The sequence below is a fragment of the Notothenia rossii genome (genome assembly GCF_949606895.1).
Source record: "Notothenia rossii genome assembly, chromosome: 2".
Lineage (NCBI taxonomy): Eukaryota > Metazoa > Chordata > Actinopteri > Perciformes > Nototheniidae > Notothenia > Notothenia rossii.
The window spans coordinates 56,258,620-56,273,710 of NC_136904.1; the positions used below are offsets into that span (position 1 = coordinate 56,258,620).

General features: G+C 41.7%; 1 protein-coding gene across 3 annotated transcripts in view; it reads right to left on the reverse strand.

The window, feature by feature from the left end:
- Positions 1 to 15,091, reverse strand: part of sympk (symplekin) — a 40,963-nt gene that overhangs the window by 21,848 nt on the left and 4,024 nt on the right. For all 3 annotated transcript variants that reach the window (XM_079665048.1, XM_079665047.1, XM_079665049.1), the window contains exons 7-9: positions 14,432 to 14,681; positions 13,904 to 14,074; positions 13,563 to 13,802 (exon numbers count right to left, since the gene is read on the reverse strand). In XM_079665048.1, coding sequence (XP_079521174.1) covers positions 13,563 to 13,802; positions 13,904 to 14,074; positions 14,432 to 14,681 — 661 coding nt within the window. The remainder of the gene's footprint in view (positions 1 to 13,562; positions 13,803 to 13,903; positions 14,075 to 14,431; positions 14,682 to 15,091) is intronic.

The following is a 15,091-nucleotide window of genomic DNA, read 5'->3' on the forward strand; positions in this document are numbered from 1 at the left end:
CTGGATGGATATACTCATGGATTCATCTTCCTATTATACACACATGCATTTCCAAACATTTGGACTACCTATGTTGCAAATGTATTATCTTTTCAATTTACACACGGCATCTATTGCACGTCTGTCCGTCCTGGGAGAGGGATCCCTCCTCTGTTGCTCTCCCTGAGGTTTCTCCCATTTTTCCATTTAAACTGTTGGTTTTCTCTGGAAGTTTTTCCTTGTACGATGTGAGGGTCTAAGGACAGAGGGTGTCGTATTGTCATACTGATATTCTGTACAAACTGTGAAGTCCACTGAGACAAATGTAACATTTCTGATATTGGGCTATACAAATAAACATTGATTGATTGATTGATTGATAAAGCCAAACGTCACGATAAAGAGTTCTGTAAGCCTGGGTTACGACTCCATGTCAGCGTCACATCGTTGAAAGACGGTGTTGAAGCGCGCTGAGAGGCTCGCTAAACTTGTTGGAATAAACATCGGACAATAAAAGCTGAATAGACTGTACGGGGTATTTTTTCTGTGAATATTTACTGGTAACAAAGACAGTAATTCAGATCAATAGATACGAAGTCTGTGAATATTTACTGGTAACAAAGACAGGAAGTCAGATCAATAGATACGAAGTCTGTGAATATTTACTGGTAACAAAGACAGTAAGTCAGATGAATAGATACGAAGTCATAATGAAGGGAGAATTTGAACGAGAGGAGCGTGAGTTAAGAGCTTACGAGAACAGTGGGTTCAAGCAGAAAAATTGAATAAAAGGATAGCAGAAGTGTTAATTGTTGAAGGAAGCCCCCCTTTTTCCTCTCGAGAGCAGCAGCAGCAGCAGCCCGGAGTGTGTCTGCTTGCTTTTTTCTCTAGTGATCTGAAGTTGGAGTGAAATACATAGAAAATGAACAGATCAAGGTGTGATTTGAAGTGGTAGATATATTGAAATAAATAAGAAACAATGATTTGCTGCTATTTAAACATAGTCTTTGAGAACTGATTGATACCGTTGCATTGCGTTGTGAATTTCATGGTATTTGTCATTAACTAAGGATTGTACTTAATTATACTTCAAGGAAAATTATATTACATACAGTAACCTTAGGGGAAAGTAAAAAGAGATTTACTGAGTATATGAAGTACATTAAAGTTAAGGTTTTATTCAAATTAAATATGATAGGTGGATTTTTCCATCTAGAATACGACATGGAAAGAGGAGAATTTGTTAGACATGAAATAACGAACTCATTGGAAGAAATATATATTGTGAGGTTATTTAGGAGTTGTTATCATATACAGTTACTCTCAGTTGATGGTTGTTTAAAGTAGATGGGAAACGGAAAACGTAAACGATTCACCACAATGGTGTTTTTTTAGTTTATGAAGAAGGAGTAGACAGTAAAAAGAAGATTTTTGTAAATTTGTCAGTCAGAGGGAATCTGTTAATGTTTAAGCATGACAGAGGTCCTGCACGAGGTTTTGCTCCAGCCATCTCACACAGTTTCACAAAGGGGTGATTTGTGAGGGGCTGGAGCGGAGGCAGCTGCAGGGCGCAGTGAGACAGAAAGACAGGAGAAATGAGACGGTTTGAAAGAGTAGAGAGAGTACAGGTTATATAGAGTTACTACTATTCTGGAAAATGTCATATTGTTTTATGAGTAACATAAGATACAAATATATTTACTAGATATGAGAACAACAGGCTTATCTAGGTTAACAGAAAATTAATATTAACCAGTTTCAGCTGCAACTATCCTGTCTTTGTTCTAAAGAGAACATACGTTGCATTTATAATTAGAATTAAGAAAGTTCACAATTGATACCATTAAAGACCGTTTGGGATTAATAGGACGAGATTGTCATAAACATTCGTGCTTAGATGGAATAAAAGTGTTGAGAGATGTTCTCAAAAATGGGAGTTTTCACAATGTTTTTAGTTTTTATTAAAACAATTAATTAATAAGGACAGAAAAATGTTCCGTGATGATTTATTTAGGTTTCAGCTTTAGTAATAATGAAGATTACATTTTGTAATAATTCCTTTAAGTGTTCCAAAAATATATTCATTAACTGTAGTCAGATTACTTGTTTTAAATATATAGCGCTGGATACAGTTAGTTTTGTATTCTGTTACAAATCTAACCAAGCTTGTAACACAAAACTTAGATAAACAATTTGAAAAGAATAGAATAAGCAAGAAGATAAAAGATGAATCGATAGTGGTTAAGAAAAGTTTTTTGTTTTGCCTATTAACTGAGAACTGAAGTAATGAAGAATAGGAAGACTGTTACCATTAATGGGTTTAACATTCACATGTTTCAGCATTCCTGACCATATAGACACTCAGCTGTTTTATTTTGTAACCCGCTGGGGGAGAGATTTACATTGAGTTTTTCTCAGTAGCTGATTTGCTGTGATTACAGCAGCATTGGATAGTTGTGCGCCACCTTTGGGTTGTACTCTGAATCAGTGTGTTGGTGAAAAGTTGCTCATTACAGAAACAGAAGAAGTGTGCAAAGAACGCATCTCTGAGGAGGTTTTGACAGTTTGCTTGTTCCTCGTTATCAAGGCAACAGTGGTGTGAAGAGGTACTGCAGTTTTGGGGGATTTCTGCTGTACAGAGGACAACGTTTGTCTGCTGATTGTATCACATTTATCCAGAGGTCCCTTCCCCCTCAGGACATCCCAATGCCAGAGAGAGTTTCCTTGGAGCCCACTGACCAGGGCCGGTTCTAGCTTTTGGGGGACCCTGCCACTGACTACAGCTGAAGAGGACAATGAATCATTGACTGTTCTCAATATGACAAGATCAAGAGACAGGATGGTCTCAGTCTGTTCAGACTCTGAAGAAATGATGCAATGATTTTACAGCATAACTGTGCAAGAGTTTACCAGAAGGTGGTGTAGAACGATATGCTTAAGCGTTTGGGAAAGGAGGCTTATTGTTTAATGATGGTCTGGAATGCTGAGAAGAATAAAGTTTAATATCCTTGTTTGGCAAACAAGACATCTGATTATTATGTCACACATGATAATCTTGACATAGTGACTAGCTATTGGTAAACGTGTGGACGTTATACCATTATTATCATGAACTAAAAATAAATAGGGAAATAGTACCTGGTTAAAGATGAATGGATTTCATATCCTAGAGAGGATTAGTTATATTGTGAATACTTCACAAGGTATTTCCTAATGTATTTTGAAGAACACATAACAAAAACACAAGTCCAGTTTTGTTTTGTTTTTGGATTAAAATGGTCCATTACCAAAACTATTCAGCTTAGGTCTAGCTTTAGACTTTGATAGTAAAAGAGTATTTAGGCTTATTTTTGTATATCTGACATTTTTTAAATATGTTGGCTATTCACTAGATAGAGAGATGCCATTACTCTCCATTTGTTAAGAACATTTCTGAAGATTAAATATTTGTTTCATTTCTAATATTCCTATTTAGGATGTAATTTTAGAGTAACAAGGCTGATGCTGACATTGGAAAATATGTTAGTGGTTTGCATGATGTAAAAAAAAAAAAGTTTTGTTTGTTCAACCTCCAGTTAGATCTGAAACAGTAATAATGATTGATTTGGCCAAAGCTTAGTTTAACATCCTGATGTAACATTATGAGGTATGTTCACGTCTAAGGGTAAACAAATTGATAAAATGGATTATTATTATTATTGATTAATTTGGAATATTAATTAAAAAGGCCGTTTTCTGCAGGTTCACTTAAGAATGCCTTGCATGAACATTTGTCAGGTATTGTTTCCTAGGGGCGGTATATTAATAAAGTGTATTGATAATTTGTTTGTTAAACATCTGAAGAAAATGGTGCTGCGAACACGAGAAAAACTTTGTTGCATTGGTTGACATCAACACAATGATGTCACTAGTACAACTCCAGCTAGTAGAATATTAAAGTCTCTGCAGAGCACGACACATGGCCAAAAAGACAGAGACCAAATGACCTTTGACTCTAACTGACAGTGTAACTTGAGAAAAGCACTATCAATGACAGACTCTGGGGCTGACCAAACTTGACTTTACAACCTGACAGAGTGAGTGTGAATGTATTTCTGCAAGTGATCAGTGCAACTGCATGATTCTAAAACAATAACTAACCGAGCATGTCTTTGGACTAACATTATTTTGGAGCTCCAAGGGAAACATAGGTTTCCTAAAAATTCTGCAAAAGGGCGAAACCACATGTGACCCGTTTCTAATTCCCACAGGAGTTGGCGGTTTGCAAATGTAAAACTCAAACTAAAATCTAAAGATTCTGTTTCTTTTAGGACTGCCAGCTGGAAATGAACACTTATTTTCCCTGGAGTGTTTACTGTGAAAAATGATGGATGTACTTTTGTGAATAATGTTTGGTATTTTCTTATAACCACTGGTTACCTGAAGGTTTTCTTCCCATACAGGATTTTGTTACACATGTGTACATGTGTAAAAAGGGGGAGTGTGGGATTTTTTCATTTAGGGACTGGAAGAAACCTGCCGCCCCAACTCAGATGTTCAATCTGACCATTGATTGACAGTTTTAGATTTAACCTGCTCCATATCTGGGGATAAGATACCGTTTGATTAATGTTGACATGTTTCTAATATTGATTGAGTTATAACAGGTAACACAGATGCAGAATCAGTGGCCAAGCGGCTACTGAGAGAGGTAATTCCAGAATGAGAATGAGAAGGTGAACTGTGATAATGAAAACAATTTTGTAATATTTCAACAGGTATTAAAGTAACTGAGGTTTGAAATGTAGAAAGAACATATTACAGCTAAGTTAAAACATAGTAATGTAATGAGATAGAATTTAATTTAGACAACATCTTGTAACTAGCCTGGTAAAGAAGTAAAAGCCATAGACTTTTTGGTTTAGATCATTATTGGGATGTACATTTAATTTAAATTCATAATAGAAAGACATTTGATGACAGTATGTTGGATTTCTGTATTCATTTTTTCAGCTTGATAATATCTAAGCAGTGACAGGTAGAAGCAGTCTCGCCTGGAAATGATTCACTTTGTCAGTATCATGATTTTAGTTGTTTTTAATCCATAACATTAGTGTGTTCCATTACCAGAGACATTAGCAGTTCATATTATATTTAGATTTTAAATAGGATCTCAAGGATTTCATTTAAAAATAACACAGATGCTTGTCAGAAATTCAGAGCTATTGAGATTTGTTATTTAGTTCACCTGAAGATGTTGGGGTTTATTTTGTTGACACAGGCCAAGTATTAGAATTCTGAAGCGGCCTACCAGTGGTGGGTCAAACACCTGAGGGCCCAGAAGCCCTGAGCGTAGACTTGAGGGGTGGGTATCAGATTTCTCCACACAGGTTGCTGACGCCAAAAGGGGGACCCGAGGAGCAGGAGGCCGACACAGCGGAGTTCGTCTGGCTGAAGGTCGTCAGGCCTACGTGACTCAACCCCAGGTTCTCCGGCCTCTACAGAGTGACCCAGAGGACATCTCATGCCGTCCGCCGAGGAGCAAAGGGGGACATCTGGTACTACTGGAGCCAGTGTGCGGCGAGGAAATCACCAGCTAGGACCATGGACGACATCAGGACGGACCTGGCTATCGTCAACGAGGACATCCCTACAGCAGACGACTCGGAAGCTGGCGTCAGCGGGCTGGGGGACTCCTCGAGGCAGCAGAGGAGTCTACTTCTCTCTGATCAGATTCATCAGTTCCACCTTTGAAGGAAAGGCCGCATCTCCCCCTCCCTATCAGCTGCCCTTGTTGGCGTATTCCTTTGAGGGGGAGGGGGGCCCTGAGGATTCAACAACACGCAAGGATGCTGCTTTCTGGCACTCAGGCTCTCACTCTAATAGTTCCTTCACTGACATTGAAAGTTGTGTTCTGTTCCCAAAGGTTTAATGAAGGGGGACAGACACAGTAGCAAAGAATGACAGTAGTTGTGTTTCAAATGTCTTATGTGAGTTGGTCTCGTGGGGTCAGACCAAAAGGGGGAATTGAAGTATTATTTGAATTATTTGAAGGATTAAAGTAACGTGTTATGGCAGGAAAGTTCAATCTGGTATATTCATTTTAATTTCACCTTATATAGAATGTGTGTTAAACTTGTGATTTCTGCAGAGTGACTTCTGCCTAGCAGATACCAAGAAGAGGCCCCCAGGGTCTCTGTTAATTATCAATAGTCCTTGCAATCAACAGGGGAATTCCCAGATACATTTTCAGATATAAGGCAGTTAAAGTCTTGTAGAATTAATGTTTATCTCCTACACATCCTGCAGGCCATGAGACTTGGGTCACCCAGCAGTAAACAAGATAAACGTCCTTTTGAGCTTATCAATTAAATGTATTCATTCCTAGTAAGCTGACTTTGGGGTGAAGGGAAGTTCAGGGAAGCCATTAAGCCACAAGAACATTTAACTTATGTTGGGTGATTCGGTGACTGTCATGGGACGATGGCATTTGGATATTTACAAATATGGCTTTCATAAAGAAAAACAGGTGACTGTTGTGTGATAAGATACATGATACGATGTTTGTGTGTGTTAAAGATGTTTAGTGGGAATGAGTATGTGTCCTGTGAAAGAGTCCTCTGTCATGACTCCAAATCATTGATTGGGGGATCTGCCTGAGGGCAGAGGGACAGAAACACACACACACGCACACAGAAGCAACAGATGGAATCAACAAACTGACTTACTACCTGGGATCCCGCCCAGAAGGGAAACCGACCAATGGAACACTGCCAACTCACTGTTTAGCTCGCTCAGAAGGGAACTCTGTGTATAAATGTTGTGATCATTTTGAAGATCGGCGCTCTTGTTTCTGACTGGCCGTTCCTGAGACGTGTCTCACACGGTGGTAGAACCTGAGCTCGGACTACTCTGCAGAGTGCTTCGTGATTCGGTGATGTATTTGTATGTTTGCACCATTAAAGCAGATTATTGTTTAACCCTTATCCTGGCTGCTTTGAATTTTTCCTTCTTTTGAGAACCCGCTCATATAAGAACGGCGCGGAGCAGAGATTCTGCCCCAAAAGTTGACCGGCGGAAAAAAATGTTAACGGAAACTCTGCCGCACGGTTCCCTCGTCCCTTGGAAGAGGCGGAGAGGTGGGTGTTTTTCATCTGCTGGTGGGCTACCGGAGAGATTTACAGCAGGAGCACACGCCGTCCACCGCGGAGAATAAACAGAAGGGCAACCATGGCAAGGGGTCTTCTTCACTGCTTTTGGTGTATTTTGTGGCGGCAGCATACTCGCTGCTTTTGGTGGAGGAAGTTACAGCGCCACGTACAGGCTCGGCATATGTACTGTAGCTTTTCCAGCGGTTGGAGCTAAACCGAGCCGTCTCGTGTGAACAGAAACTTTCCGGTGTCTATTGCGTGTGGAGGGAGGCCTTTTTTGCGATTGAGTTTGCGTTTTACCGTATGCGTCCTCGTGGGGCCAACGCCTGACTGTCTACATGATGTGGCCTGCCGACATGGCCACTGTCATACAGATCATAAATCAAAGCCCTTGATTGGTCTCTGTGTGTTATTCAAGCTCGGGATAACCTCAGCTCAGGTGAGGTAAAGGACTCTAAGTGTTTAGATAGTTAACTTAGTCTAAGTTCTCAGTGGGTCTCAAACAGTTTGGTCACCATTTATGTAAACACATATTTCCATTTGAGGGGGTAGTGATTAGTAAAATATGCATAAATAATAAAAAAGTTAACTAGGTGAAAATGTAAGATACACTTTTAAAACTTGTTGAGAGCTAAAACTAGTCTTTGCTTCTGCCTCAAAGAGGAGCAGGGGGGAGAGGAAGGAGACAGGAGAGGCTGATTCAGGAGCACAGACAAACTCCACTATAAATGAACCAAAAATAAATAAATAAACTACTTTAAGTGTTTTTTCATATTGGAAATGGAATGTTATTGGTTATGGCCATGATTTTTTTTTTTCAAGATGGCGCCTGTGTCGGCATGCCGCTCCCTCAGCTCTCTGCCCTTAGCTATCCTGTTTTTGTTTTATGTTTGTCAGAATGTCTCTGCTCTGCTCGTCTATGATCGCCAAGCTCTCCTCCACCTAAGACTGGAGTTTATACTGCTGCCCAAACCTACATCTGGCAACCGTAAATCGACTCCCCCCCCCTCTACTGTCAGATATTCCCACCTACCTGCGCCGGTAGCCCTGCATCCTGCCTCACCGAAAGCGCTTTAGACGATGGGGAAAGCGTGGTGGCGCGCTTGTCCATCAAAAAGCACACCTGACTGCTTCTTCTGGGACCTATCCACGCATCAGATGTCATGGCCCTCCCGCTGCACACCATGTGAGGGATCGATGGATTCGCCCTGTCTTTCCGGAGCTGCGGCCTCTGCTGGGCCCGCTGGCAGCTCCTCCTGCCCGACTGACTGCTCCCGGTCCGTGCGGCGTTCAACACGCACATCTTCGTCCGCTAAGACGCACGGCACCTCCGGCAAGAAAACTCTGCATGGCTTTGCTAAACGCTAGGTCAATAGCAAACAAGACGCTCCTTTTAAACGACTTCTTCACCTCTCGTTATCTGGATTTGATGATCCTGACGGAGGCCTGGGTCCACGCTGGCGAGTATGTACAATTTTTTGAACTTCTTCCACCTGACTGTACTTTCTTCAGCTCCCCCCGTACCACCGGCCGTGGTGGGGGCATAGCATCAGTGTTTAGAGCTAATCTCCAATTCCGATTGCTTCATCCTGTAACTAGCTATGCTAGCTTCAAGTTGCAGCTTTTTTAACTGAACCTGGCCTCGCCTGTGCTCTGCGCAGTCGTGTATCATCCACCAAAGTCCAATAAGGATTTCATAACTGACGTTTCTGACTTTCTGTCCGGGATCATGGTGAAATATGATCGTGTTTTGATCTGCGGAGACTTTAATGTCCATGTGTGCTGCGAGTCCAAACCTCTGGTTAGGGACTTTTTAAATCTCCTCGACTCTTTCGGTCTCATTCAGTCAGTGGCTGGCCCAACACACGATAAAGGACGCACTTTAGATTTAGAATTATCGTTTGGACTGTCTATCTCTGTGGATGAAATCTGTGCAGCAAAGCGTATCTCAAACCATTTACCGGTTCTGTTTACAACCTCGATCCCTTCTGCGGGAATGTAAATATATATAACAATAATAATAAACAAGGTAAATATTATATAATTGGTATCAGTAAAATGTATAATCTACAATAAAATCTTGTTTAAAATTGTGTTACGACGATGTCTAAAGTTACTGATAAGTCACATGTTTCCTGCCTGGCCTTGCCCATATGTCATTACCCTCTCGTCTGGGCGGTAAGAAAGGAGCCCTCAATTAGTGCAGCCGCAGCCACTAGCAGCTGATTGTTGCTATCTGTAAACTATGATGCCGAAACATAATTTCAGCCCATCAGCATCGTCAAATCTGATTATCACCGGGCGCCAATGTCAGCGCATGGTCCAGTCTGTGAGTAGTTTGGACAGTGACTTGTATCCGGGTGATGCAGTAGTTGATGAGGATGGCTTTGTGTGCAGGTGGAGTCTCCGGACCTCAGACCCCGCCCAATTCCGTTCAAGAGCTAATCTCCAATCCTTTCGAAAGGAGAAGTTTGGGAGCTAAACTGTTGCTTAAAAGACCTTGGACCGGACCAACCCGATTTGTATATATCGCAGCAAGCTCGTGAAAAAGACAAAACGTATCAACGAGGCTTCTCACGTAGCTGGTACACCAGAAAGGCATGGCTAGCTGGATGCAAACAGGTAAATGCTGTCTTTTGTTTCCAATGCTTGCTCTTCAAACAGCCGGGGACATATACGATGTGCCCGTGGACTGTGACAGGGGTAAATGATATGAAGCATTTGTCCGAAAAAAATAAAAAGCACCAGTGCACGAAGTTACATATGACAAGTACCTTCAAGCTAGACATGCTAGGCAAAGCTAACATAGCAGCAGCTAGATCAAGGGTACAAGATATCTTTGAAAAAGCACAATGAAGAAGTGGACAAGAATAGGCACGTCTTGTCTAAAATAATTGATTGTGTGACATTTTGTGGGGGCTTTGACCTGGCTTTGCGTGGCCACGACGAGACTGACACATCCGACAACCCCGGCGTTTTTCGGGGGTTTAGTTGATCTAGTGGCCTCGTTAGATAGGGTATTGGAGGAGCACCTTAAAACGGCTACCGTTTTCAAAGGCACCCTCAAAGACGGTGCAAAATGAACTTTTGGACTGCATGTCATCAGTTTGTAAAAACTACATTCTGGAGGAAATAAAAAAATGCCAGTTATTTAGCTATTCAGGCGGATGAGACAACTGACATTTCCACCCGCTGCCAGTTAGTGCTTGTGCTACGCTACATTGACCCGCATAACAACGTCCAGGAGCGTTTTTTTGAGTTCATCCCTCGTCAGAATGCGAATGCTGACACAGTTGCCACCGTGCTGATGGAGAGGCTGGGCACTATCCTCCCCGATGGACAACAGGGCAAACTAATCGCCCAAGCCTATGACGGTGCAGCGGTGATGAGGGGAGCTAAAAGTGGAGTTCAGCGGAAAGTGAAGGATGTGTACAGTAGTGCGCACTACATCCACTGCTATGCGCATCAGCTGAACCTCATTATGCAGCAGGCAACATCCCACATCCCAAAGATAAGAAAAAAAATTTCAGACCTTGGTGGATTTGCTGCATTTTTCTGCAGGTCATTTAAGCGAACTGCGATCCTGGATCAAGTGGTGGCACACAGAGTTCCTGGCACTTCCACAACAAGATGGAACTTTCACAGTCGTGCTGTTAACACTGTCTATGAGCACAATGAGAACATCCTGAGGTGTTTCCAGACAATCAGAGACTCAGGTGACTTTGATCCCATAACAGTGAGAGAAGCCGGGGGCTTTGTGAGAATGATGGAAGATGACGTTTTTTGCTTTTTCCTGACATTGTTCCACAAGATCATGCCACATGTAGACATGCTGTTTAGACAACTGCAGAAGAGGAACATCGACTCTGTCTACATCACAAGACTCATCAAGAGGTTCACCAGCAGCATACAAACAATCAGGTAAATCATTATTTACAATGGCTGAGATGTGCTTATTATAGGAAATTTGTAAAACCTATATGTGATTTAGCTGAACACAATAGACCAACTCATACATACTTACTGGAAATGTATATTATATAACGTTTATAAGGTGTATCTCTGAATACTATTTCAAATAGTCAAACCTAATTTGTCAATTCTTGCCACAATGAGTAATTGTACATGGTTACTTGTGGTTTGGATGAGGGACTCCATTGCTTCTGGTGAAAACAGTGGATCTGTGCAGCAGCTGCCCACAAAGAAACGGAGGGGACTTGGACATGAAGAGCAACCGCTGTTGGCTAGAGAGGTAAGCAGTAATAGGAACGTGTTCTATGACCAAAAGCTCCTTTCATAGTATAGGTAATTTCATATCACAATAATGATACATTTCACAAGAAAACCCATTTTCTGTAAATTCAATAAATAGGTAGGCTAGTTAAAACATCCACATGGAAAGGCCTATTGCTTATTACATTCTGAATTGTATACACTTAACAAGGCCTAAACTGCAAAAAGTGTCCAACAGTCTCTACATTTCAAAGGGGATCAAGACAAATCAGAAAAGGTTTAGGCCTCCAGAAGCAACCACAGTGGACCGAGAAGGCCCAACAATGAATGAATGAAGTGTATGTATATATTGTAGTGACTTAATTTTAAACAGTAATATTGTTCTGTTGACGCTCAGATAGATGTCCTGTTATTCTGATAGGTTTCATTGACAAGAAAGCTCTTTGCTTGCTACACATCTTATAAGGGGACACTTATGACATTATGACTGATAGATGTGAAAAGGAGATTCTGTTATTTATTATGTCTCCATTGTGCATTATTTCATAGGTATTTGATACCATACTGAGTCACGCAAAGGAGAGATTTTCCTTCACCAAACACGTCATCAGCTCCACCCTCCTGCAAGGAGACCTGTTCCAGCAGCACAGCCGAACATTCCCTGAAGCAGCGCTGGAAACAACTGTGGAGGCCTCCCCTCTACTGGACAAGGCAAAGCTCAAGACGGAACTGTTCCTCGTCTAAGACAATGACCAGTTCAGGGCTTCCAGTGGTGCTGTTACTCTGCTCCAGTTCTTCATTGACAACAATCTGAAGGAGACATTCACAGAGACTGCCAGTCTTCTGAAGATTCTTATAACCACACCCATGGCTACGGCTGAGGCAGAGAGGTGCTTTTCCACTCTGAAAAGGATAAATACTTTCTTGAGGAACAGCATGACACAGGATCGCCTGAATGCTCTGGCTATGCTGTCAATTGAGAAAAAAACTCATGATCAGAGTCATTGAGAGGTTTGCCACTCAGAAGGAGAAGGACCACACACACACACACACACACACACACACACACACACACACACACACACACACACACACACACACACACACACACACACACACACACACACACACACACACACACACACACACACACACACACACACACACACACACACACACACACACACACACACACACACACACACACACACACACACACACACACACACACACACACACACACACACACACACACACACACACACACACACACACACACACACACACACACACACACCATTAGAGAGACAATTAAACGACCGGTTGTTTTTGTCTTTTTTTCTGCCTGTTGCACATATGTTATTCAAAGCAGTAAAAAAGGTGCTATAGGCCAATAAGCTGGATATCGCTTTATATGTAGAGAGGAGGTTTCCCATGGTTGTGTTAGAAGTTTATTAATAAGTGGGCATTTATCACAGAAGTGATTGTTCTGTCTCCACGTTTGTTGCATTGTCTGTGATGTATTTTCCAACAGTTACAGCTCCTCTTGTCCTGTCCCAGCAAATCTTCCCGGGGGTGCATGTCCCCCGGACCCCCCTAGGGGATGTGAGGTTCACCCCCAAATAAAGCAGGTTAAAATAATGTAATTGCATACATTTGATTTGTTATGTGGATGTGTAGTATTTGTGTTACTGTATGTTTAATAAAGGTGATTTAGCAAAACACACCAGTAGAGCCTCAAGAGCCTTTCTTGTGCTGGCACACATAGAAACATATTGGCGGGGCGCACTTCGCATGAAAAAATTAATTCCACAGGCTCCGCACTCACATTTTGCTGGGCTTGCGTGCCTTAGCACCGCTGCTATGACTCCATCCTAGGGGAAACACTGAATGTTCTTGTAAAACAACATTCATGTGTCGAAAAATACATTCTTTGATAGGTTTGTATAAAATAATAAATAGATAACCAAATCCATAGTTCGCTCTCTATAATAGGCCAACATACAAGTAAAGCTAAATATTTTCCCATGTGTACGAGTTCCAATGAAAGAAAAGCTTAAAAAAAATGTTGTCTATGCTTCCAATTATATTGCTTTGAGGAAAGCGCATTGGAAACACATTCATAAAAAAAGTTGGTATATATTTAATTACTTTGCCCACCAGTCCATAAATGTGTAATTCCTCTCGTGTCTGTGACTCTCATCATCTGCCACTACTCACCCATCTTGACCTTTTTCCCCTCTGTGTATTCGTCATGGCGAGGCCGTTTGCGCTGTTCGCGGGGTGCAGGTGTGGAGCGTGTTATTTCACTCTGGGCCATTCCCAGGTCCAGCAGTAGGGTGCTGATCTGACCCTGGAACTCCAGGCTGCAGGGGTGCTTCAGGACCGCCACCAAGTGCAGCTTCAGGTTCTTTCGCACACTGCTAACCTGAGACTTGGCCAGAGTTGGTGGCAAGTTTGCTAAAAAGGTTTAGGTAAGGAGGAAAAAAAAGAAGAATAAGCATTTAGCATAATAATATGCACTGTCAAATGATCAGAAAGATTGGCTCTGAAGCACTTACCGTGTAAAGTCTCATACGCCTGAACCACCTCCGACATGAACATGGGCCTCTGCCGGGCGATTGTAGCGAGGGAGCCCAGTGTTGTGGTGAGGTTGATGCTGGAAATGGCTGGATGGACCATGAACTTAAGCAGCTTCTCCAGTGCAGCCTTCCCCTCCTCACAAAGAGCAGCTTTTCATTCCATCAGGGAAATCACAAGGTTTAATGGACTGGAATAGGGCTGCACAATACATCGTGTTGTCACCACCAAGTTAACTTGGGTAAGACTGTGTTATTACACTCGTTGGAGACTTATTTTAAAAGCGGTTTTTGGTAAATAATTGCAATTTAAATTGCAATTTAAATGCAACTAATCCTTTTTTCTTTTTCTTTTTTGATGGCTTCTCTGTTTTGTTTGACATTAACATAAGTAATATTGTAAGTGATATTAAACAACATTATTGCATATTTTACTTGTATCGTTCAACCGGAGATGTGACATTTTTTAAAACACATTATGACTTCAGAGCAGATTTGGGACATACGTACAGTAGCGAATGTATGAGTGATCTCTGGGAACTTTATCCAGGCTGATGTCCCCTTCCTGTCTCTTGGGAACATCAGAGTCTGACGTCCGCGGCGACAGAGTGATGATTAATGATTCTGTGAACTTGATAGCGTGAGTGCGCACGCCGTCATTTTCAGAGTCCAGCAAGGCTAGAACATCTCCTTTCATCTGTGTGACCATATCCCAGGATGCTTCCTGCCTCTCGGTTACTGCTTTAGAGCGCACCAACCACTACAAGGAGGAGATGGAAGTCAAATATATGAAACACAACATACATCACACACATAGATCTTTTTAGAGTCTACGTATTTATTGATATATTATTACAATACGCAGTATTTTATTCTAATGTTAGATTACATTTTACACTGTTTTATCTCACATTACTCTATTATAAATGGTGGACTTATTGCTACATTTAACTTGAATCTTAGTCAGTGTTGTAGTCAAGTCACCAATTCACGAGTCCAAGTCACTCTCGAGTCACCACTCTTCAAGTCCGAGTCCAAGTCCGAGTCACCCAAGGACTGTCTGAGTCATCATTACCTGTGTTCGAGTCCGAGTCCAAGTCCGAGTCACCTAAGAAGAGTCCAAGTCAAGTCCGAGTCACAAGTCTTCATGTATTAATCTTCGTGGATATA